Source organism: Cololabis saira, chromosome 8 (assembly GCF_033807715.1).
Source record: "Cololabis saira isolate AMF1-May2022 chromosome 8, fColSai1.1, whole genome shotgun sequence".
Classification (NCBI taxonomy): Eukaryota; Metazoa; Chordata; class Actinopteri; order Beloniformes; family Belonidae; genus Cololabis; species Cololabis saira.
This window is the reverse complement of record NC_084594.1, coordinates 26,801,106-26,817,410: the sequence shown is the minus strand read 5'-3', so window position 1 is coordinate 26,817,410 and position 16,305 is coordinate 26,801,106. Positions and strand designations below refer to the sequence as shown.

General features: G+C 39.2%; 1 protein-coding gene across 1 annotated transcript; it reads right to left on the bottom strand.

The window, feature by feature from the left end:
• Positions 1–5,744: 5,744 nt before the first annotated feature.
• On the bottom strand, positions 5,745–13,969 carry si:ch1073-456m8.1 (leucine-rich repeat flightless-interacting protein 1). The gene is made up of 6 exons (XM_061727479.1): positions 13,772–13,969; positions 13,290–13,364; positions 10,973–11,011; positions 9,256–9,417; positions 9,034–9,117; positions 5,745–8,210 (listed from the first exon to the last, which is right to left on the bottom strand). Exons 1-6 carry the CDS (start codon positions 13,868–13,870, stop codon positions 7,704–7,706), a joined length of 966 nt encoding a protein of 321 aa, XP_061583463.1. The 5' UTR covers positions 13,871–13,969; the 3' UTR covers positions 5,745–7,703.
• Between the last annotated feature and the right edge of the window lie 2,336 nt (positions 13,970–16,305).

The following is a 16,305-nucleotide window of genomic DNA, read 5'->3' as shown; positions in this document are numbered from 1 at the left end:
CAGGACCAGTACTTTATGGACCCCAGGAAGATTAGTGGTCGCCAAGGCGGCAGCTAATGGGGATCCATCCAATAAACAATAAACCAGGGACCAAGGGCTTCCCCAGGCCCCAAAACCCTTGACAGGTCATCGCACTCCTCCCCCTTCCCTTCTCCCTCCTCCCCTCCTCTGAAATTCACAGAGCAGATGATGGAGCGGGTCAATGCTGGGCTCAATTAGCCCAATTACCCCTTTGTCCCCTCCTTTAAATCAGGCCTTTTATTTAAATCAGGCCTAAAAACATTACTGTTTACTGAAGCGTACTCCTAAATTAAATACGTACCTGCTGTACTCTACTGCCCTTATTTTTAACAACTTGTGCTTTTTATTATTTTACCTCTTTTCTTGTAATTTTATTTCATTTTATTTGTTATTTAAGCGTACTCTTAAATTAAATACTTTTTGAAAACCGCGCAAAGTTATGGATAAGCCCTGAATACAGGCATTGTGATGTAGAATTGTCAAATTGGTTTGATTCAGCACGAATCGGCACAGATTAATTTCTAATACTTTATTTGACCCGGTCTTTGTACGTTTTGAACGTATAGAAATGTAATTCTCATCAGTTGTGTGAAATAAGACCTGGAAACAGGCATTGTGGCATAGAATTCTCAAATTGGTTGAATTCACCGTTCGAATTGTTACAGATTACTTTTGTAATACTGTATTTGACCCGGTCTTTGTACGTTTTGACCGTATTGAAACGTAATTCTTGCCATTTTAAGAATGAGATGTACCTGCTGTACTCTACTGCCCTTACTTTTTAACAACTTGTGCTTTCTATTATTTTACCTCTTTTCTTATCATTTTATTTCATTTTATTTGTTATTTATGTTTTAAGTGTGTCTTGCTAGTTTTAATGTTGATGTAAAGCACTTGAATTACCTTGTGTTGAATTGTGCTATATAAATAAACTTGCCATAAACCCCCCACCACAGTAGCAAACGCTACAGTCTGTGTGCCACAGACTGCTCCCAAATAGAGGGGGCAAATAATAATAATATCTCTAAAACACTTAAGTTGGCTTTATTAAATGTTAGGTCTTTAGTTTGGAAAACATTTTCAATTAATGATTTTATCACTGACCACACCCTGGATTTGATGTTTTTACTGAAACGTTGTTAGACCAAAATAAGAGTGCTGCTGTTCTCATTGAGTCGACCCTCATGGTTATAGTTTTATCAGTGAGGCCGGAGTGAGCAGGAGAAGAAGAGGGGTCGCATTCCTATTTAATGAATCGTTTCAATATAAGCAGTTAACTTCTGGAGGTTTTTTCAGTCTCTTGAATACGTGGCTGTACAGCTGAAGGCCTCATCCTGTCCTGTCTCTCAGTGTTTACAGTACCCCAAATACTGTGCAGACTTTCTTGATGACCTCAGTGAACTGCTTCTATGATCTGTGTTGATTTTGACCGCGTAATCATTGTTGTTGATTTTAACATCCATGTGGACAACCCTCAGGCTAAAGACCTGAGTAACACTCTGGACAACTTTGGGCTGACTCAGCATGTAACAGCGGCCACGCACAATAGGGGGCACACTCTAGACCGGAGGTCGGCAACCCGCGGCTCTAGAGCCGCATGCGGCCCTGGAGCTTTTTCAAAAATGTTCTTTTTCTTCATTTTTTCCTTTTTTTCTCTTTTTTTCTTGTTTTTTTTCTTTTTTTATCTGTCTTTTTTATCTTTTTCTTTTTTTTCTTCTTTTTTTCCTTTTTTCTTCCTTTTTCCTTTCCCTTTTAATCTCGACATTTCGACTTTTTTCTCGACATTTTGACTTTTTTCTCGACATTTAGATTTTTTTCTCAAGATTGTACTTCAACATTAATCTCGACATTCTGACTTTTTTCTCAAAATTTTGACTTTTTTCTCAACATTTCGACTTTTTTCTCAACATTTCGACTTTTTTCTCGAGATTGTACTTCAACATTAATCTCAACATTTCGACTTTTTTCTCGAAGTGCATAATGAAAAAAAAATTCTTCCCTCAGTTCTAACTAATATAGATACATGCAGCATGTGTTGCCTTCATTCTAAGGCTAATACAAGACTTTTCATTTTTTGCGGCTCCAGACATATTTGTTTTTTGTGTTTTTGGTCCAATATGGCTCTTTCAACATTTTGGGTTGCCGACCCCTGCTCTAGACTGACTGATCTCTAAGGGTCGGAGCATTTCAAAGTACACTGTGCCTGATGTGGGCCTGTCTGATCACTCTGTGTTTTCTTTGAGAGTATGATTTCAGTGGATGTAAATGTCTCAACAGCAGTGATCTCAAAACGGTGTATAACTGAAAACAGTAGTGAAATCTTTAACCAGGTCTTCTCTCTAACACCTGCCCCGTCCCAGGGTTCAGTCAATGAGCTTGTCAGTAGCTTCGATGCTGAAATGGTAAATGTTATGGACACTATTGCTCCCATTAAGGTAAAGGTTATCTCTGGAAGGAAGTAGTCTCCATGGAGAAATTCCACTTTGGTAAAAAACTGGAAAAGAGCTGAGCGCAGATGGAGAAAAACAAACCTTTGCGTTCATTATGACATCTATAAAGAGGAACTTCACTCTTATAACTTACAACTGAGGGATGTAAGGAAGTCCTACTTCTCTGACATGATCATTAAAAACAGTCATAATGCCGGACCTTATTTGCTACAGTTGACAGGCTAACGAACCCTCCTGTGTCAGTGGCAGCTGAACTTTATCCCACCATGGCCTGCAATTACTTTCTAAATTCTTCACAGACAAAATGCAAAATATTAGACGAGCAGTTCGTACATCAGCAGCAGGTTCAGCATATGTACAGGATCCACCAGAAACCGGTTTAAATACCATGACACAGTTTCAACCCATTTTCAGCAAAGACCTGGAGGACATCTTACGTCAGCTGAACTCCTCCTCTTGCTGTTTAGACATCCTGAAAACAGGTTTTTCACAAAGGTCTCAAAGATTTTGGAGTCAGACCTGTTAGTCAGCGTGAAATTGTCCCTAATGTCAAGTGTATTAAAAGGGAAAAACTTGACAAGAGACAAACTACACAACTACAGGCCCATCTCAAATCTCCCATTTTAAGTAAGAACGTTGAAAAGGCAGTTTTTCAACAAATAAATAACTTTTTAACACAGAATAACTGCTATGAGCCTTTGGGACAAAGATAAACTCGTACAGGTCACCACAGAGCTCCAATCCATACACCTAAAACCTTCCAACCAGGCCAGAAATAGGGGTGTAATGATGTACTCTAAACTAAATTTGGAAAAACACATTAAGGCAATAACAAAGTCAGCCTACTATCACCTTAAGAATATATCGAGGTTAAAAGAGCTTATGTCTCAGCAGGACCTGGAAAAACTAGTCCATGCATTCATCTTAAGTAGCTTGATTATTGTAGCATCTTCACAGGTTTATCTAAAAAGCCAGCTAGACAACTGCAGCTCATTCATGACTTTGCTGCTCGAGTCCTCAAGACCAAAAAAGTGGATCAGTCCAGCTCTGAGGTCTTTACACTGGCTGCCTGTCTGTCAGAGGAGAGACTTTAAAGTTTTGATGCTGGTCTATAAAGTTCTGAATGGTCTCGGACCAAAATACATCAGTGACCTCCTGACCAGCATGAACCCTCCAGCCCCCTCAGGTCATCTGGATCTGGTTTTTATCAGTTCCCAGAGTCAGAACCAGACATGGAGAAGCTGCATTCAGCTTCTATGCACCACATATCTGGAACAGACTCCCAGTAAGCTTCAGATCAGCTGAAACGTTTATTTATTTAAGTCCAGGTTGAAGACAAATATTTTCAGCTGCATTTGAGTAAAGCCCCAAACCTGCACTGATACTTTAAAACTTGAGTTTGGATGATATTTTAACTACTGATTTTAATCTTATTTCTTTGTTTTTCGTTTATATTTGAAATCATGCTTTTTATTTATGTTTTAATGTCTTTGTAAAGCACTTTGAATCCCCTTGTTGTTGAATTGTGCTATAGAAATAAGCTTGCTTGCCTTTAACACCCTTTAAAAAAAGATATACTTTGCCACCTGTTGGACAAATAAAGCTACAGCAAGTATATTAAAGATATTTATGAAGAGTGACAATATTTTCATTGGACTTTATTGGGAATTGCTTTGGAAATTTAAATTACTCAGAAGACAGTCTGCAGTGGTAATTTAATTTGTCCTAATATTAATTCATGTTGACACTATTTACCGTATTTTCGCGACCATTCGGCGCACCGTGTGGAAAGGCGCACCCTCATTTTTGTGTGTCATTTTTAGATTTAAAACATACATATGGCGCACCGACCCAAAAGGCGCAGTCTACAGAGCAGAGCTGCACACACGCGTGCCGCAAAACACGCCGGCCGGAAAACACACACACCCGCTGCAGAACGCACACACATGCAGAACGCACACACAAGCACACAAGCGCTTATTTAAAAAATAGAGCGGGAGCAAAACCTCTGTTTCTGCATTAAAGAGCTCCACTAATTCAGCTGCGCCAGTCCGAATTTCCTCGGTGTCAGACACTTTCTGCACAACAGTAAATAAACTTTTCATACCCCGTTGTGCGGATCCTCCACCGCGCAGAGCCCGTCTCTCCCCAGCGGGGTGGAGCAGCGCGTCCCGGGTCCCGGGTCCCGGGTCCCGCGTCCCGCGTCCCGGGTCCCGGGTCCCGCGTCCCGGGTCCCGCGTCCCGGGTCCCGGGTCCCGCGTCCCGCTCCGCGCTGGACCCGCTCCGCGCTGGACCGGGTCCGCTCCCCGCTCCGCTCCCTCGCGCTGGACCCGCTCACACACGCGCTGTCGGGGAGCCGGTACCGGGGTTTGTATCCGACAGGAGCTCCAGTCCGAATTTCCAGACCTGTCTCAGCCACCTGATCATCATCATCCCTTCATCCAGCCCCCCCTTTCCATTCGTCCTTATAATGACTCCGACTGGAAACGTCTTATGCAAAGTTTTTCTTTTAAAAATCCCCATAGGTTTCTGTCCATCAGCTGCGCCCGGCCAGCACCACATAAACCAGTAAGTGTGTGTCGCGCCGCGAATACGCACCCGCGCATGTCGGGATCCGGTACCGGGTTTGTAACCGACAGATTTGGCTGCAAATTTTGGAGGGTGAAGCTGATCAGACCTGAGACAGACCCCAGAAATCTCTGCTCTTAAAGCGGCCGGGAACCAGGTCGATCGGACCGCTTTGGGAACCAGGAAGTCGGCTGCAGCAGCGACCATCACCGCGCTGCTGCAGCCGCTGCTTTAACCGGGGAATGTGGACGGTTCCGACATGCAAAACACACGCGCGCTGCAGATAAGCAAATAAGTGTGCTTATTTAAATAGAGCGGGAGCAAAACTTAGTTTGATTGTATTTTATTTCACTTTACACATCAAGCAAATCCTTAAAAGTTTTCATCTTCTGTTTCGCATTAAACAGCTCAGTGGATGGTCTCATTCAGCTTCACCCGCCCCCTTCTCCCTTTACCGTTCTCATGGCCAGCCTTACATTACCGTAATTCAGGTAATAGACACGGCGCACCGTTTCTTAAGGCGCCCGGCACATTTAAAAAAAAAAAAAAAAAAAAAAGTTGCGCCTTATGGTCGCGAAAATACGGTACTCAATAACAAGTTCCCTTCCTAATATCAGTTTTGAACTGTCCACTTTCTCCTATTTCACCAGTTCTTATATTAGTGTTCACACAAACGCAAATTAAAAAACAACTACAGTATCATTCACTTATTTTATTTTGATATAAATCATTACTTACTTTTACAGCAGAACATTTCAAAGCTTAGAAAAAGTGACAAATATTCACACCGACAGAAGGCATCGAATTACAATAACGATATGTTTTGCACTTTTACGTAGAAATATAACAAAACTATTCAATTACCTAATAAATTGATACTGAAACTGACTTGCTAAAAGTCTGCTGAGGGCTGAACATGCACTCAGTGTCTACAAAAAAGGATACACCTGAATAAGACAAAATCCCTTTGACATGCTTAACAGCATCCACCCATGGAACATGTTTATTTAATGATTTGTATGATATAACCTGATAGTTCAAAAAGAGATCACGGTGCCAAGGATGCAAAACTAGAGCCATTTTGACGACGAAAAACACACACATCACAGCTGTGTCTGATACTTTCAGCATCTTGTCAGCCAACAGAACAAAAGACATGTGAACCGGCATCGGCCTTAATAGGAACGCATACTAAAAGTTAAAGGCAAATTAGTTAACATTTATATGCTGTTATGCCGCCAAATGCCGCAAATGTTCGCCACACTTTCAAGTATCCATGCATGAAACAGTATTTCGCTGACAAAGATTTTCAAGATGATCAAGATTAAATCACTAGAGTCTATCTTTATATGTTCAAAAATGCCAATTTTTATTTTATTTTACTTTACTGCAAAATAAAATGTAACTCAACCGGAGGAATAAAATTATTTTAATTTCCCTTTTAAAATTATGTTTTGGCTCTATATAACATTATGAGTATAATTATTACTTCTGTTTTTAAGTACTTCATGCAAAAATATTGATAGATGACACTGATCATCTTATTTGCAGCTTATAAAATAAAATCTGTCTGCACGGAGCCATGCAAGATATCACAAAAGAGGTGAACTGGTTAACACAGTTGCCTTAAGCACTTAAAAAAACTGACAACATAAAAAAGTTTGACGGCATATAAAGTGTCTACAGCAATCAGACATCCAGAGACTAATTTCAGCAAGTTTCACAAACTAATAAAAATAGAAATGTGCAATGATACAGTATCACCTTGAAGAGAGGACCCAGCCTGTTGCTGATTATTTTTTGCCGATGTGTCTGGCTGGAGAAGGAATGTCATTGCTAAGGTAATCTGAGTAATGTTTGCCAGAGGAAACGGCTTTTAAAAAGTGCAAATGCAACCAAATTAATTTCTAAAAAACATTTCAGAGCAAAACAGGCAAAATTGACCATATATCCAAAAGAAAAATTGGGAAGTAAATAGTAGGATTTTCACATAATTAATATTATATAACTTCACACGTGCCTTTGATCCCAAATACTTGAGCTTACGTCAACAAGTTTAGTGTAAAATATGATAAAAAGTTAATTAGAAATAAATGTAGAAGAAAATATCACTGTGGGGCCAAACAGCAATGGAGCGTGTCCAAAAATCACAGGACTTTGGACACAGATATACCCTGATGTGCACACTGGCAGCTGCTGGAGTACAAAAACATCTGAAAGGCGAAGTGTCCCCACATGTCCACACACATAGGCATGATTTAAAGACAAATCTTGGCAACTAACATACAAGTAATCAGTTAAATTTCAGACATGAAACCTGAGGTTTTTTTTTGTGAATTTCTACTTCAGTATATAAAAGATAAGACTTGGATGGATAGATGCAGTTGCTCTGTCTGTCGCCCCACCAATCAAGCTATCCACGATTTAGTTTTTAAAAGTTAAAACAATGTCAAGAAAGAAGAAAAACAAGGTGACAAAATAACTGCAGTGCATCAAAGGTTTGGTCATTATACTTGAGGAAGGAATGATTAAAATAATGAATATATTGTTGATACAGTAGCTACACGTTGATTTTCTTTTGAATTATAAACTGAATAATGATTACAGCTTCAACAACCGTTGTCTATGATAGTATTATTTTTCCGTCATTAAACCAAGATAAAATTAAGACAAAACGCAGGCTTCAGGATCTCTTGGGTCTTCGTTCTCGCTGCCGTTTCTGTTGTCCACATCATCTGGCAGCTCGTCATCGCCTGTGAAGATGGCGTCCTGCTCTGGAGTCTCAGCAGATGCATCCTCGTAGGCACTTACGCTGTCTGAGTCGTGGCTGTCTGGAGAAGGATCTCGTCCAGCTCTCGTGTGGCGTTCGTAGGGCCTCCGAAGGACCCCGTCGACTGAAGGCGGGTTGTCGAGTGCAAGAGAAGGCAGGTGGGTCAAGGGCTGACTGCCAGTCCTCTGCAGCTTTGTCAAGACGCCTCCTGCATCCTCTGGTCCTTCACTCGGTCCCCCGTCCTCTGCAGCTGCCAGTCCTCCAATGCTGTTTTCAGTGCTGCACAGTTCTTTTTCTTCTCTCTGTGTAACTTTCATCACCTCTGGAGCATCATTATTTATTTGCTCCTGTCTTGTTTCGTTGCTCATGTTCTCTGGGGCAGGTGCTTTGTTATTTCTTTCCTAAAAAAGAGAGCACAAATTGTCCATATATGAATAAAGGTCCTTTTAAAATTAAAGAAAACATGATTTAAATATGATTAAATTGCATTTTTTTAGTGTGACAAGTGAATTTCTCATTGGATTAATTTGTTCTGTGATCGTAACTTCAAAACAACATTTTGAAAATGCATCCGTCTAGTTAAACAGAAATACGAGCTCTTGCAAACTGTTGACGTGGAAGAAAATTATGATAGCAATTTTTTCACTATCTTCAGTTTATCTAACAGGTTAATTATATGAGATGAATATCTTTATTTAGAGGTCCTTCTTTTAAAAGCTAGTTGAAATCCAATCATATTAGCATCTTATTTTACTGTATACATGGTTTTGCTCAAATTTAGGACTGTATTACTTCTCCTTGAGAGCTGAAAAGCTATAGAACCCAGGCAAGTGATCTTAAAATTGTAGTACGTAGTAAAGTAGCACAACTTGTTGATGAAAGTGGGGCAAGGAGAGGGTAAAGAATTAAAGGTAGGGTAAAGGTTAAAAGAATGTATGGTCTGTGCCTACACGCCAATGGCTAGACAGTGTGATAACCCCCCGGTTACTCTTGGTTAAACATTATAGCTCCTTTTTTGATGTCAGCTTTTCCCTTCACTTTCAAGTGCAGTCATTTGGAAAGACTTCAGGCACATTTGATTTCCGTGGATGGACAGAAGGCAGGTATTGCATACACAGGAAATTACAAGCGAGCCTTTAGGAAACATAGATCTTTACTTCTGTACACAAAAATGCATTTGTTCTGTTATGTTAAATGAAGTTGTACTATTATTTCCCATGTTACCTCTTTTAATCTCTCCACCTCCTGCATCAGAGAACCAACCAGGCTCTCCAGTTTCTTCTTGGCCGCTCTCTCTCGTTCCAGCTCCTACAAATGCAGAAAGATTTCTACATTATAGTGGACCCGGAGCTTCCCTGTGTGCATTTAGGAGCTTTACACTTGACGAATAAAGTGCTGAGAACACACCTGTGCTGGCGTTTCAGTTTTGGTGAGGCCTCAACTTACCAAAGTAGCATGTCCAGCTTCCCTCTGGGCTTCGGCCAGCAGCTCCTCTACACCCTCCAGTGTGTCCTGGAGGACGTCCACCTGGAACAACAGAGCCTCTCGCTCGACCTCCAGCCCATGCACCTCCTGCACCGCTTCATCGTAGCTGGCCTGCAGTTCCAGCTAAACCGCAGACATAGTTACAGATTAGTGTGGGCAAGTTTGGTGGAATGAAAGCCAGTAAGAGGGACAGCAAGGTGGTCAGTGAGCTGTCAGAGCTAACCAAGTGTAGGAGGCCTCAGGTGCAAGCATGACTATCTCCAACATATGTAAGAGAATATTTTTCACTGTAGTGATTTAAATTGTGAGATTGTGTGATCACTTTATATCAGGGGTGTCAAATGTGCGGCCCGCGGGCCGCATGCGGCCCGAGAGAGATTTTCATGCGGCCCACGAGAAGTTTCCAACGCAAAAAACCGGAATGTTAATTTACTAAAAAGGAAGGCATAAATAATTGCCATGAATCGCAGCATATCCGATTATATATTTCTTCTACAAATCCATCGTTATTCCACAAAGAGAGCAGTTTTCGAAATTTTTTTAGTTTTCTAGAATGCATTTGCCGATTTTATTTCTTTGTAGACGGTCGTTTATTTTTATTAACCGACTACTATTATATATTTTCGCAGGAAAAATATCACTGCTAAAAAAGATGATGGAAGATATTTATTCTGAGAATTTCAGTTTTGAATACGAGGATAGTGACAAAGTAAAACAGTTAAAAGAGAAGTGCTGACTTTTTCGCCACACTGGCGTAAATATCTGCACCAATTATTAAAAATAAATACACTTAATTGTACTGGAAAAATCTCTAAATCACAAAGAAACACTCTCGGATGTAATAATAAAGATTTTGCTTTTAATTAAATTTCCTATAAAAAAGCGAAGTATAAAAAAAACATACTTGTTTCTGTTTATCTTTGTAAAATGATATTAAAAGTATCTTACATAATTTGAAAAAAAAACAAGAAATTTCAAGAAAAGATCCTGAAGAAATATATTTTACATAATTAGAGTGTAAACAAAGTGCATATTTCCTTTAAAATTAATTAAACTGATATTGGTTTAGATAACAATAGTATTCATTCATTTTCATTCATTCATTCATTATCTTACCCGCTTTATCCCTTGCGGGGTCACGGGGGTCTGCTGGAGCCTATCCCAGCTTATTTTAGGTGAGAGGCAGGGGTTACACCCTGGACAGGTCACCAGTCCACCGCAGGGCCACATATAGACACACAAACCATGCTCACAATCACACTCACGCTCACACCTACGGGCAATTTAGAATCACCGATTAACCTAAATATGCATGTTTTTGGACTGTGGGAGGAAGCCGGAGTACCCGGAGAAAACCCACGCAAGCACGGGGAGAACATGCAAACTCCACACAGAAAGACCCTGCCGGGCCTGGGAGTCGAACCGGGGACCTTCTTGCTGTGAGGCAACAGTGCTAACCACTAAGCCACCGTGCTGCCTATATATAACAATAGTAAAAAAAAAAAAAAAGAATTAGAAAAAAAATTTTTTGCACCGTTTTTGTTATTTTGAGCGTGCGGCCCGCGAGAAAAAAATTGGTCAAATCCGGCCCGCCAAGCAAAATGAGTTTGACACCCCTGCTTTATATGAACTGTCATCACATTTATCAAGAGAAACAATGAGAGCTAGAGACACTCACCATTTCCGGCAGTCCCATGAAGAGCTCCGGGTCAGATTGCTGAATCAAACACACAAAAAATAAGTTGGTTACCACAGAGTAACTTAGTGATTACAGATAGATTTAATAAAAATAAACCAAATACTTCAAAAGATATTGGAGGCAACATTCATACTCTAATGAATTTGTCATTTAAACAACCCTGAAAAAGAAAATAAGGTTTAATGTTGCTTAAAAATATTGTTATCCAGTGAGGAATTTTAATTCTGTTTCAAACACAAACATATAATCAGTACTTTATCACGTCAACACACACAGTTCTGCCTGAAGTGCAGATGTTAATCACTATAGGTGCAGTGCAGCCTCTCTTTAACAAACCAGAACATGTGTGACTGCTGCAAGACGGCTCCAACAGGGCAAGGTTATGTCACGCTTGAGTCACCGGGGCGTTACTGTGGGGTGTTTTCTCTAGGAAACTTTGTAATTTACTTATGTATTAAATGCTGTAAGGCATTTTATGAAACTCGTTTCTAATATCCGTGGTAAGAATTACTTTTGTATAGATCATAATCGTTGCCGATAATAGAAACACAGATATTATAGCTTTGAAAATATATGACGATGTTTAAATACTCTGGCATCACTGGTGACAACTCGTATGATAAAATACAGTATGATACAAAACACAAATGCTGAGAAAAATGTAGTAATTAGTTTAAGAATTGTTGTACTTCCACGATTTACAATTCACCAAAGTAAGGAAAATAACTGAGAAGTAGATAAAAGAAAAAGAGTCATACAGATAGCTTTGATTTTTAAACGCGAATTTGACCTAATACATTTTTTTTGGCCCAAAACTGTTTACACAGAGTACAATGGTGACACAAATGCATACACATGATTCATTTTTTCAATGACTTGATACCTTCCTACTTCCTTGTTCAATATTTGCAATTAGCAGCACCAGAAAACCACTGGAAAGTGTTTAACTTGTCCAAATCTATTCCCTGCCTGACTATATTTTACAGTTTTCAATTGCCCCTATCCTCACATCTCTGACATTTGAACGCAGCCGGACTAGATATGAAAATGAATGGAAAAACAACACACTGTTATGAGAAAACTCAAACTCAAAGTTTTGCGTAATACACTGGTGACAAGACTGTTGTTGTACAAAATAAAGTTCACATCTTTTTCTTCAGAGAACAAGTATGCTGTTATTGTTGGTGTCGACGGTCCATGAACTGCAACCTCTCCTACACCCAGGGTCTAGCTTCAGCGCCAACAGTGGATTGCTGGTACTTGGATATGACATAATGTTATGTAAAAATCATTGCTCTGCAAATACTTAATCATATCTTATTTGATCAACTGTACAATCTTTTTCATTTGTATTGCAGACACACTGCAGCTCTGTTATTTTAACAAGCTTATCTGAATGACGCTGCCCGGAGCACAGTCTGAATGACTGAATGTACCATAGTTTGAACAGTTTGATGAAACCAATAATGTCGCATTAAATCTTGTTTGGAGAAGACTTTTTCTTCCCTAAACAGGGTTTATACAGCAATCCTTATGTTAAATTTAATACCAATTTAATACCTTTTTCACTACATTCAGATTTTTTTTTAAAAACTGTCACAACATTAAGTGTTAATCACGGACCTTTTAACATTAATACAGATTTTGAACTATAGAACACTATACAGAACAGATTTATAGACTCATTGATGTTGACCAGATGTTTCACATTTATTTCACTTTGTGAACGACAATAAAATAGTCTGCTTAAAATGTAAAAGGTAAAAAATAATACCAATTTTAAAAAAAAATAATACCTCTGACAGTGAATTTAACACTTTGAATGGCCTTAAATTTGGCAATTTTCATTTATCACTTTTTAATACTTTTTAAAACCCTGCGGAAACCCTGCTAAAGTGCTAAGAATGGACTTTGAATGAACAACGAGACATCTCTCACTATGCATAACAGATCTCTGAAATGAAAACTGTGAGCAGAATCTTGGATTCTGTCAGCAAGCGAGTTTATCAAAAATTCAATTACATTCAAAGCCACTATTTACATATGTTGTGGGATGAATGTAAAAAGAAACAACAAAACAAACATATCTGATACACATTTTTGTTCAAAATGAAGTACATTTATATATTTTTATTTATATTTTTGTGGAAATCACATCATCAGTCCCTGACACGTGTAAAAAAAAAAAAAAAAAAGGATCTGACAGATGGATGTTGAAGATGAATCACTGCTCTGATTCATCGATAACAAATCCATGAGAGATGAAGGATGATGGCCACACTGATCTGGTTCCTACCTGGCTGCCAGTCCTCCTCTTCAGGGTTCCTGCTCGGCTGTCGCTTCGTGTCGGACGTCTGGCCGAGCTCTCAGTCTGGAGATGAAGAGATGAGGAAGATGATGGAGTCAGACGATGCGCAATCACGCTCAAGCCTGAATTATGGCTCTGCGTTAAATCGACGCAGACACTACGGCGTAAGTTACGCGGCGACGCGTACCCTACGCCGTAGGGTCTGCGTCAGTGTAACGCAGACCCATAAATCAGCCTTCAGCCACAACAAAAACACAGGAGCCAAACTCCGCCACAACGAGGAAGTGGAGCAAAAACCGCTGGCCCATAACTCTCTAATTACCCGTTAATACTAACAAATAAACGGTTGACATTTGGGGAACAAAACCTACTTTCTTTTGTCAGCTGAGCAGAGTTTAAAACATGATCACTGCGTTAGCTTTAGCTCAGACGGGAACATTGTTGATGTGCCTTGTCTTTTCTGCGCTCACCTCTTTTATAATGTTGCGGAGTGACTCATCCTCGCTCAGTCCCCGGGAAAACGAGCGCTTTTTTGGCGAACCGCTGCTGTCTAGTGTATTTGAGTGCATTTTGAGTGTGTATATTAAGTTTCCGTTTATATAAGACGCCTACTGGTGCTGCTCGAGTGAAGTCTCCTACGCAGCGGAGTGAGAGACGCCCTGAGCCGCCCTGCGTTTCTACGGGAAGCTGCAGAGGACAAACCTCCCGACACCGCCCTCCATCCGCCAACTCACCGAGAAAAATCAAAGATCATCCTGTCACCAGAGACACGAATCGTGCTCCAAGCCGTGGGTGAGTTGAAAGTTGTTTTTTATAAGTTTGGTATTTTTAATTCGTAGAACGCGAACAACTATGAAAATATTTTCTATATCAGTCAGTGGAGTTAAACTATGGATTCAGAACAGAATGGATTCAGAATTAAAACAATGTCCAAACATTAACCAGTTTAAAAACAAATATAAAACATGATTTTCACGAGGTACAAAGAGGAAAGGGTTTAGCGGCCTTTAGGGGCCTGAATATAACACTATTGGGTGAATGGGTAGATCTGTGTATATTTATGTACAGAAATGGGCAGCAAATTATATATGTGTATATGTATATATATACATAGTGTAAATAAGTATATTTATATAATTATCTATATGGGCATATGTGTACAAATATATAGAAATATTCAACTATGTGTATGTATGTATGCATGTATAAGTATGTGTGTGAGTATAATTACAGTATATAATAGTAGTAATAATAATAATAATAATAATAATAACAATACTGTTACTTAGCAGTGTGAGTACAGTGTGTGAATAATTATAAATACAGGTTAAATGATCAGTGAATGGGGGTAGGACTAAATAAGTTTACACTTCTTCCTACTCCTTTTTTGGCACATGTAAATCAAGTTAGCAAGTTTTAAAGGATGAAATTCCTTGTTTTTTGTTGTTGTTTTCTTAAACTTCTCATGAAGTGTTGTTTCTTTTTTTTTACATGTACAAAAATAAAATAAATCAAATCAAATCAAATCAATGCCAAAAAGACCAAATTTATGACTTTCACCAGAACCCGTTCAACCAACATCGTCCATCCTGGAATACAAACTACAGGAGGAGAAACTATTGAAAGAGTACCATCATATAAATATCTGGGTATCTGGTTGGATGACAAACTGTCATTTTCAGAACATGTGTCTCATCTGCTAAAGAAACTGAGGGCTTTGCTGGGGTTTTATTATAGAAGCAAAACCTGTTTTAACATTGTTGCCAAGAAAAAACTGGTACAGGCAACTTTTTAAGCACTTTGGACTAAGGGGACATTATATATATGCATGCTGCCTCCTCAACACTTCATTGCCTTGACACAGTATATCACAGTGCTTTACGTTTTATTACTAACTCTGCGTTTAGGACACATCACTGTGTTCTCTATTCTCTGGCATCCTGGCCCTCACTGACCCTGAGGAGACAACACTATTGGATTATTTTTATTTACAAAGCCATCCTGAATAAACTCCCCTCATATCTGTCCAACTTGTTGTTGTACACTTGCAGTGTGTACAGCTCCCACTCTTCCACACGGAAAGCTGTATAAAGTCCCCAGGATTCATACAGAACTTGGCAAAGCAGCTTTCGCCTACGCTGCTCCTGGTCCTGGAACCACATTCAGAACTCTCTTCAACTTTCTGGACTCATCTCCTTAGGTGAATTCAAGGTTCTTCTTAAACAGAAACTAACAGAAATGTGCACCTGCTATTTTTAATGTAAGGTATTGTAATGTTGTTTGCACTGTGTTGTTGCACTAGTTAAGCCTCTTGGCCAGGTCTCCCTCGCAAAAGAGATTCAATCTCAAGGGACTTTCCTGGTAAAATAAAGGTAAAATAAAAAATAAAAATTAAGATAAGCACCAACGCCCTGAAATTAAACTAAACTCTGGTCAGGTGCCAAGTATGGAGGTGTGTTTAGGAGTTTATGGACAGCTTCATTACTTTGCACGAAATTGCCTTTGCAAATATCAACATAGTGGGAAATATAACACATTCTACAGTTTCTTCTATGATTCAATGAAATTAAACAAGTTGAAAGGTAAATATGCAGATTCAAAGTTACTGCTGGTGTCATCAGTTCTGTCTCATAGAAAGAAAACCAAAATGTATTACTATATTTTTCAAAAGCACCACTAAGTCCAGCTTCACCCCACAGAAATCTTTGTTGGGTACTTTATCTACGATGTAATTATTATATATTTAAAGGGACATTGGTAAACAACATATTTATTTTTTTTCAGATACAGCAAAAAGAATGAATTAGTTAAAGCAGAAGTCCATTCTTTACCTTGACAACTTTGTTATCGTTTTCACTTTAGTTTCTTGTGTTTTTTTTTCAGGTAGGTAAATTAATGGCTCAGTTTCAATTTTACTAAACTTATTCACTGGTATTTTATTGATTTTTATCAAGTCAGTGACCTTGAAAGTTGGTATGGATGGATGGATGGATGGATGGATGGA

Excerpts from the sequence above, each read along its gene's own strand:
- si:ch1073-456m8.1 (XM_061727479.1), bottom strand. The coding sequence starts at position 13,870 with ATGCACTCAAATACACTAGACAGCAGCGGTTCGCCAAAAAAGCGCTCG. Across the intron at positions 9,418-10,972 it reads TCATGGGACTGCCGGAAATG|CTGGAACTGCAGGCCAGCTA; the intron begins GTGAGTGTCTCT and ends TCTGCGGTTTAG. Across the intron at positions 9,118-9,255 it reads AAGCTGGACATGCTACTTTG|GAGCTGGAACGAGAGAGAGC; the intron begins GTAAGTTGAGGC and ends CTGCATTTGTAG.